The sequence below is a fragment of the Rhinoderma darwinii genome, chromosome 8 (genome assembly GCF_050947455.1).
Source record: "Rhinoderma darwinii isolate aRhiDar2 chromosome 8, aRhiDar2.hap1, whole genome shotgun sequence".
Classification (NCBI taxonomy): Eukaryota; Metazoa; Chordata; class Amphibia; order Anura; family Rhinodermatidae; genus Rhinoderma; species Rhinoderma darwinii.
Window position 1 is genome coordinate 44,259,245 of NC_134694.1, and position 15,481 is coordinate 44,274,725.

The following is a 15,481-nucleotide window of genomic DNA, read 5'->3' on the forward strand; positions in this document are numbered from 1 at the left end:
TCAAAAATAGAACAATTGTAGTTAGTTATTCAATAAAACAGAAAATATTATCTCTGATCACATTAATTACTGCAAACCAATAAACAGTATATAAAAATAGGGAACGGTGGGGGTCACATACATTTTCAAAACCCCCGTGTCTCACAGTATCTGTAGTTTAATACATCTGAATTATCAAAACACATGAAATCTGATCACATCATAACACATAAATATCGTAACTTTTATAACCAACAGCGCATGCGCAAAAGAGAAGAAATTTATTTAGGTTTGTAGACATTACTGATATATATATATCTCTCAGCAGTGCATATTGAAATCCCTTTGTCTCATCAGCCCTGCAGACTGCACCCAGTCAGCCCCCTCCTCCTCCTCCTCCCAAACACAGCACACTACAGGGGAGAGGGAGGGGGGGGTCACAAACTCACAGCTTCTCACAACTTCTTCTCTCACAATCTTAACACTTTCAATGCCGGCAAAACAACATACCTATCTGCAATCATTCATCACACCATTGTATAGGAATTATATACGTTAATGTTTAACCGTACAATCTGTCGGCCACCATCTCTATATTATGATGACGTGTTGTTTCATCAGTGAACTAGACTGGAACTTCTGTAAATAGAAAAAAACCACTACAAATGACAAAATTAACAAGGTGATTATTTCATACTGATTTGGTTGGGCCGGGTGTGGCCACATCAGGGGCAGGGGGGGGGCAGCCTCTCCCATTGGAAACACAGTGCGCAGGGGGTTTCCCACCAACAATGAGGACACACTCAACATGAGGTACGGACGCCATTACCGGGCGTCGGCTGGTCCTATTTTCTAATACATACAATACATTTCTTATTCCTAACTTCCTCTTCTGCAAATCCCTCTAAAGCACTTTTCATCAACTTTCTACCTTCCAACTTCCCTTTGTTCTCCAGTATACCTTTTGCCCAATCTGCGGCTTGGAGCCGCCCTCCTCTTTTCCCCTCTGCCAGTTTACATGCCTTGATCAGGGCAAGCAACTCTGCACTCTGTGCAGAATGTATGACAGGATCAAGGGTCTCATAATATAAGACAGAGGTGTCTGGTGGTTTGGCTGTGAAGGACTGCTTATACATTATTACATTTATCACTTTTCCTGATTCAATCTACAAAATGATACAAAATATCTATATCAGCATTTAATGTTGTGTCCATTCATTTCAAGAACAAGATTACATTTCTTATCTCACTAGCAGCTGTTCTTCACCTCCCCCTTCTCTTGTCACACTAGTTGATTCTAAATTATACCATATGGGAATTTACTATAAGGTCATTTGCAACATTAAAACAACTACTACTTCTATAACTTCCTTTGCTTTAAACTTTACTTTATAAAATATGAATTTCCTCTGACAACCTCCTGCACTTTTACTTCAGTGTATTAACATTACATACATTTGTAGGCTCTTTGTTGCTTTCTAAAAGATGCTACAATCCATCTACTCCAATCTGCTTTGTCATTTGACTCTGTGTGGTTCTGGATTTACAATCCCCTAGTAAACTTACACCATTTTAACAGGTGCTTGCTCACCCATATGCCATACCTCAAAATCTGGTGATCGGCCAGACTCTCGTTTGCCGTGACTGTTGCCCATAGCCCTGCTATGATGGAGGGGACTCATACCCTTCTCTCTCAGTTTTTATCTTCACTAACAAACACTATGGCTATTGGCTGTTAGGGAAAGTCCCACACTACGTATCTCCTACGTACACTCTGTATACACTATCCAACTGAGCCAAATTACAACCAACTAAACAATAATCCCACAAAGGATCTGCTCATTATATCATCTATATTTTTCCAGATCTAATCTTCCCGCTTTTCCCATTCCACATGCCTTCATTAACTGATTCGTTCCTTGCGTTGCCTTTTTACCTTCTCTTTCTGCTACTGCCTGTTTGGCTGTCAGTCCTTGTGGGTGCTCATCTCGTAATAGGAACACCAAGTTCCCCATTGTTCACTAGTTATAAGTGGTCGCCTATGGGCAGACCCTTAGTTACGTAGGGGGTAATTTTCCTGATAGGTGAATTTCTTTCTCACCTATTTTAGACAGTTACTTATCCCCTCGAAACTTCTTAATAGGAACACCAAGTTCCTCATCTTGTGACTGTAAGTGGTGGCCTTTTGGCACACCCTAAGTAATTCAAGGGGTAGTTTTCCTGATAGACAAATTTCTTTCTTGCCTATTTTCGACAGTTACTTATCCCCTTGATACTTCTTATTTTGTTACAGATTTTAGCTACTGACAGATGAATTTCTTTCTCATCTGTTTTAGACAGTTTCTAGTTTCCGTACTTACTCTACTCTGGCCAGAGAATCTTCCCCTTTCACAGTCCTTTTATAACTAGCTTACTTTCCTCGTCTGAGACACCACTCGAGTACGTGCCCTCCGCACCATAAGAATATTCCTAATCCAAATAACAAGGCAAACGTAAAATCAAGCTGTTCATTTGACATGCCGGATTATCAGATTGCAGAAAATTCTGGAATTTTGAGCTGAAAATCAGTGCATGATAATCTCCGCAAGTACCTCAATGCTGTACACACATTTTCGGTATTTTGCCGGATTATCAGATTGCACAAAATTTTCGATTTCCTGGCTAAAATTTAGCCTATCATAATCCCCATAGTCACCTGAAGCATGTACACATGTTTCTGGTAATTTGCCGGATTATCTGAATTTTTTCCCAAAAAAGAATTTCCTTATTCTAAAATGCATTTGTGACACAAAACTGGGTTTCTACAACATTCATACAAATACTGTCATGGAGATCAGGCACTTTATCCTGAGGGTAGGATTACATATAGACTTGACCAGATTTTTACACTAAAAATACCCTCATGTGGCCCCTCTATTCCTCAGGAGTACTACCGGAAAGGTGACCTACCAGACAGGAAGGTGCAGAGCAGAGTTTGTAAGAATTAAGTCTTCTTACCTTGCTGCAGCAGTGGTCTGCACGTTCCTTCGTCCGGGTGGTCGCCATTCAAGTCCCGGGAGATCCCCTAGGTGGGGTGCCGTCCTTCTGGTCAAGTCCCTGTTTCGGGCGCCATTTTCTGTGATCGCAATTTGAGTCACGTTACGCCTTGATCTCCATGCAGGTTCAAATCAGGTGGGGGGGGGTGCGAGCTCGGAGAAGCAACAGATACACTGAGACGTTTCTCAAAGTAAAAATCCTTCTGACTTTATTTGCAGAGACACAGAGTTTATATAGTAAAAATATCACATGAATACGTGCAGACACACATTAATCATTTACATTCTTGTGGTTTCTTCCCTTGTGATTTATGTCACAATGTACATTGTTCTTATATCTAGTTGTTAATCTGGTGTCTGGTCCTTATCTATCTTGGCTGTATGCCCGAAACGCAAACATCATATAAACAGACTCCTTTGTGTCTGGTAAGTCCTTGTAGGGCCCCAATTTCTACTATCTACAGAATGTCTGCAAATCTATTCCATTACCTTTCTCAGAATATATTGTAATACATGTTTTTCTCTTCAGCATTGCACTCATTGAGGTCCCAGATACATTATACATATATTTATTCCATAACATAGGGGTACAGGTAATGTGGGGGCTGCAGGAAAGGGTTACTGGGGAGTATAGGGGAGAAGATACTTAGCAGTTCATCTGGTCCAAGGTTGGTGTGGGGCCATCAGGGCCATGGGGTAAGAGCAGACCAGGAGGGAAGGGGAGTCCCTTAGTGGAGCCGGGGAGCAGGAACAGGAGACCGTATGAGGCCGTTGACCCTCTTATACCTTGTCCGTGCACATCTGTGTGACATCACAACTCATGCACGTGAAAGGGGCGGGCCTGGGCCTCATGGCTACCTCAACGAATGCCATTATCTAGTAGGGGGAAGGGAGGGCAGTTGGAACGTCCTGCTTCCTGGATGAGTTCACTGTTTATGGCTCCCATCCCCCAGGGTGTCTGATTATATGGTAGGGAGATGAATATACACCTTTCTGGAGGGACAAATCTATATATAGCTACACTCAAATGTACATGGATATAAATATATAAAACACTTCCCTTTACAGCGGCTGTTATGAAAAACGGCTACATAAAAATAATGGTCGCGAAAAAGAAGTGCATGTCAATTCTTGGGACTTTTTGGAGCTGTTTTTCATAGACTCTATTGAAAACCGCTCTACAAAAACGGCCGTGAAAAACGCAGTGAAATTGCGAGTGGCTTAAAAAACTTCTGAAAATCAGGAGCTATTTTCAATTGAATACAACTCTGTATTTTCAGACGTTTTTGAGTTTGTGTGTGAATATACCCTTATTATTTTTTGCATCATTATTTGGAGGGATAATCATTTTCCCTTTTTTATCAATTAAAGGTTATGTTTTACTAAGTAATTTTTTTGATCAGCTGATTATTTCCTTTGAACCCTTGCAAGAAATCTCCCTTCGCCTGCTTTCCTGGAAAGTGGGTTTCCTTGTCACTGTGACTTCCCTCCGGAGGGCCTCTGAATTGGCAGCTCTATCTTGCCAATCTCCATTTCTGACTCTTCATCAGCACAAGGCGGTGTATTCCATAGTTCCTTCTTTTTTGCCTAAGGTTGTTTCAGCTTTTCACATTAATGAGGATGTCATTGTGCCATCCTTTTGTCCATCTTCCAGTGATCCGAGGGAGCGTTTCCTTTACAACCAGAATGTTGTCCATGCCTTGAGAACTTACCTTTGTGTCACTTCTTCCTTCCAGAGTTCAGATTTTTTTATTCAACCTCCCGCAGGGTCCCAGGAATGGCTGTTAGCGAGGCTTAGCAGGTTCAGGGTAAGGATCTCCATTTTCGGATCATGACCCACTCTTCCAGAGCGGTTGGTGCTTCCTCGGCTGTGCACCATCAGGCCTCTGCCCTTTTGGTGTGCAAGGTGGCCACATGGTCTTCCTTGCATACTTTGTAAAGTTCTGTTAGGTGCACACCTTTGCCTCTACAGATGTTCCCAGATGTTTACAAAATATTGCAGGCATCTGTGAAATAGGTGACCTTGTTCTGTACTCTAGTCCCGTCCCTGGTTACTGCTCTAGGATGTCCCCAATGTAACGAACTAGAAAACAGGATTTTTTGAGTAATCACTGTAAGGGTATGTGCACACACACTAATTACGTCCGTAATTGACGGACGTATTTCGGCCGCAAGTACCGGACCGAACACAGTGCAGGGAGCCGGGCTCCTAGTATCATACTTATGTACGATGCTAGGAGTCCCTGCCTCGCTGCAGGACAACTGTCCCGTACTGAAAACATGATTACAGTACGGGACAGTTGTCCTGTAGCGAGGCAGGGACTCCTAGCATCGTACTTAAGTATGATGCTAGGAGCCCGGCTCCCTGCACTGTGTTCGGTCCAGTACTTGCGGCCGAAATACGTCCGTCAATTACGGACGTAATTAGTGTGTGTGCACATACCCTCAATCCTTTTCTTGTCCATTTTCATTTTGGGATCCAGTTCCCGCCTATTGTGTTTTCAAGGTTTTTTTGTTCATCGTGGTCCGTTTAAGGGATTCTTCTCTATTGTTTAAACATGCCTTTTCTTTCCTTTTATCTGCTTATCCTACTGCTTGCAGGCAGACTGAATAGCTCAGTGTCTGTGGGCAGGGTATATCCTGTAGGAGGGGCTGCTTTTTCATTTCTTAGTGTCAAGCCTCCCAGTGGCAAAAGCATATATCCACTGTCTGTGTCCCCCAATGAACAGGATGAGAAATGGATTTTATGGTGAGTACTCAAATCAGGTTTTCCAGTTATAGTGCTCCCAGCATGTCCCCCTACACTTTTGTAGTTTCTCAGCCCTAACTGTACAATCTCATGGTCAGGCAAGAATTGTGCCATGTATGATCTCTGAAAATGTTTATTATCAGACACCAATTTTCTAATAACAATGTTTTAACATTTTATTTTATTTTTTTACCAGGACCCAACTAGGTTATACTATGAACCTGCAGAGCTAAAGCTGTTTGAAAACATTGAGTGTGAGTGGCCTCTTTTCTGGACTTATTTAATCCTCGATGGGATTTTTATTGGTAATTTGGAGCAGGTGAGTCATGGAAGTTGTGAAACCCAAAATACTGTAATGTTTTTCAAATTCACATGTAACGTTACTACTTGTATGTTCTTTGACTCAGGTACAGGAATATAGAGAGGCAATGGAAAGTGTTCTTATCAAGGGAGCACATGGTGTGCGCCTAGTTCCAGAACTATACAGCGTGCCAGGAAACCGTGTAAGGCATCTTCAATTTAAGTTATTGTACTGGTTAAAAGTTTTTGAATTATGAAGTGGATTCATACTTTGCCTTGTAGGTTGAAGAAGAGTATCAAAATCCTCACACAGTGGACCGCATACCCATGGGAAAACTGCCACATATGTGGGGACAGTCACTTTATATTCTAGGCTGTCTAATGTCTGAGGTGAGTAAGTATAGAAGATTTGTGGCCTTCTATTTAAGTTGCAGGAAAGGTCAGTAATAAAAACCTATGACTCAGAAGGGAAGAAGAGGTAATGCAATGCTCTTGGGTATATTAGGAAAGAAAGTGTTGCATGCAAGTTAAAAAAAAAAATTACATATTGCAATACCTCTGTTCTTTGTTACATAATACTTAAAGGGCTCTTGCCCACCATAAACTTTTATAGCAAATCAATAGGATATTCCATGAATGTTTTATTGTTAAGGTCTTCACTTGGTTGTTTCCGTATCTCCCATAGAGTGCTGGTTGGCTTCCAGTGATGATAAAACATTTATGGAATCTCCTACCTAATGTCTTAAATATTTATACCCATTTCTCGTTTGTTAAATTGGGGGACACAGTCTATATATGCGGTTTTCCACTAGGATGCTTGGCACGAAGAATTAAAAACGTGTCCCCTCATACAGTATATACCCTGCCTACAAACACTGAGCTATCTAGTTTTCGCTTAGTGTCCGTAGGAGGCAGGCATTTCTGCTAATACAACGGAGTCTCTACCAATTTATATGTTTTAAAAATTTTCACAAGAAAATGGTACACAGGTTTGACATATTCTCCCTGTTGTCCCCTTCTTGGCGGACACACTGTCATATTGAAAATGCGCTGTTGTCCAATCTGCCCATGAAGACGAGAATGTCAGCCTCTCACACTTCTCCCACCAGGGTCCCTTTACTAAAAGTAGCTCTGAGGGGATTCTCCTGCTGGTTGTTCACCTGGGAGATGGAGGAAAGCGCTGAGATGATGGTGACTGTCAACCCCCCCCCCTCACCGCTTGTATGTAGTTTGTCAGCTGGACCTGTCCATCAGCAGCACGTTTTTTGGGGCTTTGTCATCTTCTTTTTTTTTTTGCTCTGGGCACCATTTTCAACCGATCTACTGCCAGCAGTGCGATTGCGCCAGTGGTGCCGTTTTTTGCTACATAGCACAAACAGGGGGCGAGTCCTCCCACCTTCTCTAGTGCACTCCTTTCACTATCCCTTCATGGATACTCGGCCGCCTCCTCTGATTGGCTGGTCTCCTCACATAAGCGCAAGCGGCCAATCGCTGTGCTCCGGGGCATATGTCCTCTGTCTTTCCTCCATTGGTTGCTAGGTACAAAGGACTTACTTACCAGTGCTGCTGTATTTTTGCCTCAGGTGGGACATCAGGCACTCTAACACCGGGTAGGACCCGCCCTTGGCCTATTGTTACTCCCCGTACAGGTGCCCTAGCCTCAGTCACTGAGTTTACTCCATGTAGGAGTTTGTGCTTATTTTAGCAGAATTAAGTGAAGGCAGCCATTACTCCCTAAAGAGGAGTATCTATTGCTGTGCGGTCCTGAGTGGTTCTGCTGGTTTCTTTACTCCAACTAGTACAGTGTGGTTTAGTAAACCTTTTCTACTGCAATATCTGACTATGGAAAACCCTCATTCCAGACAACCATTACAATTTATTATGCATATTCCAAGTGCAATACTAAATTTCCCTGTGGTCAGTGTACTTTATGTGATGCATGCTGGCCTCCTGGCTAAATTACTTCCGCGCCAGCACCCCTAGTATTGCTCACCCCTGGTATGGTGGGTCTTGGTCCGGAATAGGCCCATTCCCTTTTCGGAACTGATAACTAATCGAACATCAGTCAATCGATATTGGGATGTTTACTTGCCCTTCACTGGAGTCTTGTTCTGCCATCCTCACCTGACTCTTAGTACATGTCTTCCTCTCGTGGCAGACTCTGAAAGCGGACCAGGTCCGCTCGCCTTCCTTCACTTTTACTGTTCTCTTCTGTCTCGCCTCCCCCACTAGCGGTAAGGTCCTGTGCTTCCTCTCCCCCGTATATGTTTTTTTTTGTCAGAGTGCGAACTGTCTGAAAGCAGAGATGGAAATCAGTTGGCAAGGGTTTGAGCCCTCTCCATACTTCGGTGGAAGTACTTATTAGAGCTGTCCGTGACACCTTACAGGTCAATAATTCTGTGTATTTTATTCCTTCAACTGACTCCATTTCTTCAAGCTCAATGTTCCCAAGCAGTCTTTCCAGCCCATTCAGAATTTGAATGTATTGTCTTTAAAGAGGCTCTGTCACCAGTTTATTAATTCCCTATCTCCTAACTAATCTAATAGGCGCTTTGCTGCTGATAACTACAGTGTGAAGTTTATTATGTGCAAAGTTATGAATTGCTAATGTGGCTCTAATAGCCAAATAGGAGGTAACCCTTTCTTTTCACTCTGGGCGGTGTAATATTTTCTGTATGATGCTGTCCAATCGTCATACAGCTTCTCCCCCTTCCCTGCAACACAGTGATTTTATAATAAACCGCTACCATTCCTGACTGTGCATTCAACTGTTGATATCTCCGGTTGTGTCACAGCTAGAACTGCTTGGCCCAAATATGTTCCAGATGGGGCATTCCGAATATGGACCTGATGGCTTTCAAATTAAATCGTCCGGTCCCCTGCTTTTACTCCCGAGCCCGGGACCGGAGGCCTGCGCTGTGGATGCTCTCGTGGCACTTTCATTCGACTACATTCACATGTACATTTTTGCTCCGCTGCCTCTCATGCCTAGGCTCCTTAGACAGCTTAAGGCTGAGGGGATTTCTACCAACTTGATAGCCCTAAATTAGCCGAGCCATTGTTGGTATGTAGACCTCTTGTTCCTGCTGGCCTATGTCCCGTGGCCTTTACCTCTTCGTCTGGACCACTCTTCCATCAGAATTTAAAGTCGCTAAGTTTAACTGCGTGGCTGTTAAGGCCCCTGTTCTGAGGGCTTGTGGTCTCTTAGAGAGTGTCATTCTCACTATGCTCCAGGCTAGGAAGCCTTCTTCAACCCGCATTTACCATCGTACCTGAAAGATCTACCTTCGTTGGTTTGAGGATCACAATCTTCCTCCGTTGCGTTTTTCTCTATCCAGAATGCTTTCTTTCTGCAGGGTGGCCTAGATCAAGGATTGCCACTCTGCTCCTTGAAGGGGCTGGTGTCTGCACTTTTCCCTTCTTGTTTGGTCTGTCGTTGGAGTCTATGGCTGACGTCAAGCTTTTTGCAGGGCGTGGCTCATGTGGTTCCCCCTTATCGCTCTCCGAATCCTTCTTGGGAACTCAATTTTGGTTTTGGAGGTCTTACGGTCAACTCATTTTTGAACACTTGCGAAACATTTCCCTTTGTCTTTTGTCCTGGAAAGTGTTTTTTCTAGTCGTGGTGATCTCTATCCGGAGGTTCTGTGAATTGGTGGCTCTCTTGCAATTCTCCTTTTTAGACAAGGTGGTGCACCGCTTGGTGCCTTCTTTTCTGCCTAAAGGTTGTTTCGCCTTTTCAGTTGAATGAGGACATAGTTCTGCCGTCTTTTTGTCCATCTCCCAGTCATCTGAGGGAGCACTCCCTCCACAACCTGGATGTTCGCACCTTATGGTGGTCAGATTCATTGTTCATCCTCCCAGAGGGTCCCAGGAAGGGTTTGGCGGCCCCTAAAGATTTGATTGATTTTTTCGCGAGGCTTATTTGGTGGGGTGGAGCAAGTCTCCCCCTTTTCAGGTCACGGCCCACTCTACCAGAGCGGTTGGCACTTCCTGGGCTTAGTGCTCTTCAGTTTTGCAAGGCAGCCACATAGTCTTCCTTTCACAATTTTGTCAAGTTCTATTAGGTGTACACCTTTTGCCTTTGCAGATGTTTCCCTGGGTCGCAAGGTTTTCCAGGCATGTGTGAAATAGATGACCACATCCTGTGTTCTTATCCCGCCCCTGGGGACTGTTCTAGGGTGTCCCACAATCTGTGTCCCCCCCAACGTAGCAAATGAGAAATTGTTGTTTTTTTTTTGTTTTTTTTGAGTGCTCACCGTGAAATCCTTTTCTCTTGTTCATTTGGGACAGAGCTACCGCCCATTGTGTTTCTCAAGTTTTTTTGTTCTTGATTGTCAGTTTGAGGGATTCTCCTATTGTTTTGACATGCCTTTTATTTCCTTGTGTATAAACTTCTACTCCGGGGTGGAATTCACATTTTTAACAGGCTCCTTTTTGTGGACAAAAACATACGTGCTGGGGGGGGGGGGGTCGGGGTCATGTGGTTTGCAGTGTATCGCGCCATAGAAAATGATTGTTTTATTTTATTGTTACAATATTACAAATACACCCTGTATTAAAGTGGACTCTAAATAAACTCCCTGTCCAGAATGTTTTAGTGTGGATTTCCACACTATGTATATTATGAGTACATACCTATCGACCCATTATATTACACTCTCCCATTATGTATAGACCTATATGTGCACATTTAATATCCTAAGCGTCCTCAGCCCATTTAGTTACGCTGTGCACTGTGAGAAGGGTGGAGGACAGTTCTGCATGCGCAGTAAGCCACGACAAATCTCCTGGAAAATGCACAGATATGTACCAAGCTCAGTACATAAATACAACGCCAGAACCAAGCTCGGTACATAAATACAATGCCAGAACCAAGCTCGGTACATAAATACAACGCCAGAACCAAGCTCGGTACATAAATACAACGCCAGAACCAAGCTCGGTACATAAATACAACGCCAGAACCAAGCTCGGTACATAAATACAACGCCAGAACCAAGCTCGGTACATAAATACAACGCCAGAACCAAGCTCGGTACATAAATACAACGCCAGAACCAAGCTCGGTACATAAATACAACGCCAGAACCAAGCTCGGTACATAAATACAACGCCAGAACCAAGCTCGGTACATAAATACAACGGCAGAACCAAGCTCGGTACATAAATACAACGCCAGAACATATGTACTGAACTTGGTGCCGATGCTGTTTTTGTATTCTGACACACACACACTCACACACACCTCTATGATGACGCCATGAGCCATTTCTGCAGAGTTTGCCGCTCAGATGTCTCCGGATGCTCACTTTTCCAACATTTCTGCACCTATAAACGAAGAGAAAATGTTCATGGTACCACACTCTATGTACCTCTCTATATATGCTAGTATCATACACGTGTCCCCGAATATAATAGTACCGTACACTATGCCCATGAATAAAATTGTCAAACACTGTAAAGTAATGCAACGTGCACATGCGCGCACACACTCAAACGCACACACAGTGCCCCTTATAGAACCCTCTGTAGATAGTGCTCCACGTAGAGCACTCGGTAGATAGTAGCGTTCCTTGTAAATAGAGCCCACTGTGGCATTCCCTGTAGCGTCCCCTGTAGATAGTGCCCCGTGTAGCGTCCCCTGTAGATAGTGCCCCGTGTAGCGTCCACTGTAGATAGTGCCCTGTGTAGCGTACCCTGTAGATAGTGCCCCGTGCAGCGTACCCTGTAGATAGTGCCCCGTGCAGCATCCCCTGTAGATAGTGCCCCCTGTAGATAGTGCCCCCTGTAGATAGTGCCCCCTGTAGATAGTGCTCCCTGTAGATAGTGCCCCCTGTAGCGTCCCCTGTAGATAGTGTCCCCTGTAGCGTCCCCTGTAGATAGTGCCCCCTGTAACGTTCCCTGTAGATAGTGTCCCCTGTAACATTCCCTGTAGATAGTGCCCCCTGTAACGTTCCCTGTAGATAGTGTCCCCTGTAACATTCCCTGTAGATAGTGCCCCCTGTAACATTCCCTGTAGATGGGGGGCCCCCTGTGACATCCCCTGTAGTTAGTGTTCCCTATATAGTCCCCTATAGATAACGCTGCTCACAGTAGAAAGAAAAAAAAAACATATGCTTACCTATCCCTGTCCAGCGGCACATTGACATCATTGAGCCGACTGCATCATCACTAAAGCGCTGAATGGTGAGGCATCCTGTGCCTCGCCAGGGCAGCGCTAGGCAACTTAATTGTATCCGCGTCCTAAGGACATGGATACAATTGCGTGCAGGGTACCGATACCGGTTTCCCATTTCACCCCGGTTTTGCGTTCCGGCTGTAATAACCGGTTCGGAAGTAACTGGGCGAACCGGCCAGATCCCACTTCTGCTTCTACTGCTTGCGGCTGGACTGAATAGCTCAGTGTCTGTAAGCAGGGTATATCCTGTAGGAGGGGCCACTTTTTCATTTCTTAATGTTACACCTCCTACTGGCAGCAGCATATACCCATGGTTTGTGTTCACTAATGAACTGTACAAGTAAAGGATTTTGATGGGTACTTAAATCTGTTTTTTAGTAATTTCTGTTGTATTATTGCCACTGTCTTGCGTATTTGTCTCATTTCATGTAGAATCTACTTAATATAGCACTAATGTTTCTGTAAGCCGAACATACTTTACTCTAAAATAAACTTTTTACCTGCTAGTGTATAATTCTTACTAGTTAAAGTACTTCACGTCCGTCTCCAAACTCACAGGGTTTCCTGGCTCCTGGAGAGATTGATCCCCTTAACAGAAGGTTTTCTACTGTCCCCAAGCCCGATGTGGTGGTTCAAGGTTGGTTAATAAAAGCCATAGTCTCAGAACTGCACTACATAAATATGTGTACGTGTGTGTGTGTGTGTGTGTGTGTGTGTGTGTGTGTGTGTGTGTGTTTTATATTATGCATTATATTTATTATTGGAAGTTTCCCATAATGATAGTGATAAATTATGTTTACTTCCCCATGAAACCCTAAAATATAGGTTTAATCTTTGATAAAGCCTAATTAAGCAACAATTTTCTTTCTATGGGTGCTGACAAACAACCCTAGACCCGGGTAAAATAGAGAGGATTATTTTTTAACCCTTTCACGACCAATGACGAAAATGAACGTCATGGTCGGCTGCTAGTTCCCGCACCATGACGTTCATTTTCGTCAGTATTTCAAACTGTCACTCTGTGTAAACACAGAGTGACAGGCTCGCGCTGACAGCTGTCCTAGACAGCTGTCACATCAGTCTCGCCGGACAGCGGACCATCGCCGCTGCTTCCGGCAATTAACCCCTTAAGTGCGGCGAGCGATTTCCGTCGCCACATTTAAGTGGTTTGAAGCACATCGGCAGCCCCCATGAAGTGATCGTGGGGGCTACCGATGCTTGTCGTGGCAATCGGAGGACAGACAATGACATCCGGGTTGCCATGTACGGAAGCCTCGGAGGAACAGCCTCCAGCCAGTTGTCCTCGGCTTCCTGTCAGAGTGACAGTTACGTCAAATGACAGAGTACATTACAGCGATCAAAGCTGCAAGTCTAAGTGTCCCCTACTGGGACAAGTAAAAAAAAGTAATAAAAATGTTTGAAAAAATGTGTAAAAATAAAAGTTATTAGTTATATAAACACAAAATGCTTTTTTATCCTACAATAAGACTTTTATTATAGAAAAAAAATTAATACGTTAAAGTACACATATTTGGGATCACCGCGTTCATAACGACCCCAACTATAAAACTGTATTGTTATTTTTCCCGCACGATTAACACCCCAAAAAAAATCATTAAAAACTACGACAGAATCGCAATTTTTTTGGTCACCACCGCTCCCTAGATAAAGAATAAAAAGTGATCAAAAAGTCGCATGTACCCAAAAATAGTACCAATAAAAACTTCAATCCGTCCTGCAAAATACTATCCCTTACACCGCTTTTTTGACTAAAAAATAAAAAAATGATGGCTCTCAGAATATGGCGACACAGAATTTTTTTTATTTTTTATAAATAAGTGATTTTATTGTGCAAACGCTAAAAAAAAGGACCAAACCTATATACATATGGTATCGCCGTAATCGTACCAACCCGCAGAATAAAGTAAAAATGTCATTTATAGCGTACGGTGAGCGCCGCAAAAAGAAAACCTGAAAAACTGTGTCAGAATTCCTGTTTTTTTATCAGGATTGCAAAAAAATTGAATAAAAAGTGATTTTAAAAAAAACGCATGTACCCCAAAATGGTACCAATGACAACTACAGATTGTCCCGCAACAAATAAGCCCTCACACGGCTCCGGTGGTGAAAAAATAAAAAAGTTCTGGCTCTCAGAATATGGCGATGCAAAATGCGCCATTTATCAGTGCGACGCTGGCCACATATCTATGAATTATTATTTATTTACCCCATTATTATACCCTCTTATTATGCCCTGATGTACTCCACACAGATTACACATACCCCCACATTATAAACTGATATACTAGTAAAACCCCAAACAAAACTACTACCAAGCAAAATCTGCGCTCCAAAAGCAAAATGGCGCTCACTCCCTTCTGAGCCCTGCAGCGTGCCCAAGCAGCAGTTTGCGCACACATATATGGCATCGCCATACCCGAGAGAACCCGCTCAACGTTTTATGAGGTATTCGTCTTCTGTGGCACAAACTGGGCACAACATATTATGCACTAAAATGGCATATCAGTGGAAAATTGCAATTTTCACTTTGAACCATCCGCTGTGCATCAACCCCTTGGCGCACTATGACTTAATTGCCCGTCATGGTGTGGCGGTTGATGTATGGAGCCGGCTCACGTGCTGTGCCCGCTCCATACGCTGCGGGTGTCAGCTGTGTATTACAGCTGACACCCGGGACTAACGGACAGGTACAGCGATCACTCTGTTACAGAAGCCTGTAAGAATAACAATATACTGCAATACATTAGTATTGCAGTATATTGTACCAGCGATCCAATGATCGCTGGATCAAGTCCCCTAAGGGGATTGATTAATAAAATGTGTAGAAGAATTATAGTTAATAGTAGTGAGAATTTTTTTTTATTTTTTATAAAGTTAAAAAAAAAAAAACACCTTTTCCCATTTTTCTTCTAAAGTGTTGTAAAAAAAATGAACAAAATTGGTATCGCTACGTCCGTAAATGTCTGAACTATTACAATATACCATTATTTAATTTTCACAGTGAACACCTTAAAAAAATGTAATAATTGAAGCTGCCAAAATCTAAATTTTTTTTTTTTGTCACCTTAGCTCTCAAAAAAAAAATGTAATACAACTTTTTAATCACTTTTTATGTACCAAAAAATGGTACCAATAAAAACCGAAGGCTCCTCCCGCAAGAAATAAGCCCTCACACCACTCTATTGATGGAAATATAAAAAAGTTATGGCTCTTGGAATG

At 43.1% G+C, this 15,481-nt stretch overlaps 1 protein-coding gene across 2 annotated transcripts in view; it reads left to right on the forward strand.

Moving 5' to 3' along the window:
• The window catches only part of PHKA1 (phosphorylase kinase regulatory subunit alpha 1), a 453,374-nt gene that overhangs the window by 141,902 nt on the left and 295,991 nt on the right, over nucleotides 1-15,481 (forward strand). For both annotated transcript variants that reach the window (XM_075835632.1, XM_075835633.1), the window contains exons 10-13: nucleotides 5,960-6,082; nucleotides 6,171-6,266; nucleotides 6,346-6,453; nucleotides 12,800-12,878. In XM_075835632.1, coding sequence (XP_075691747.1) covers nucleotides 5,960-6,082; nucleotides 6,171-6,266; nucleotides 6,346-6,453; nucleotides 12,800-12,878 — 406 coding nt within the window. The remainder of the gene's footprint in view (nucleotides 1-5,959; nucleotides 6,083-6,170; nucleotides 6,267-6,345; nucleotides 6,454-12,799; nucleotides 12,879-15,481) is intronic.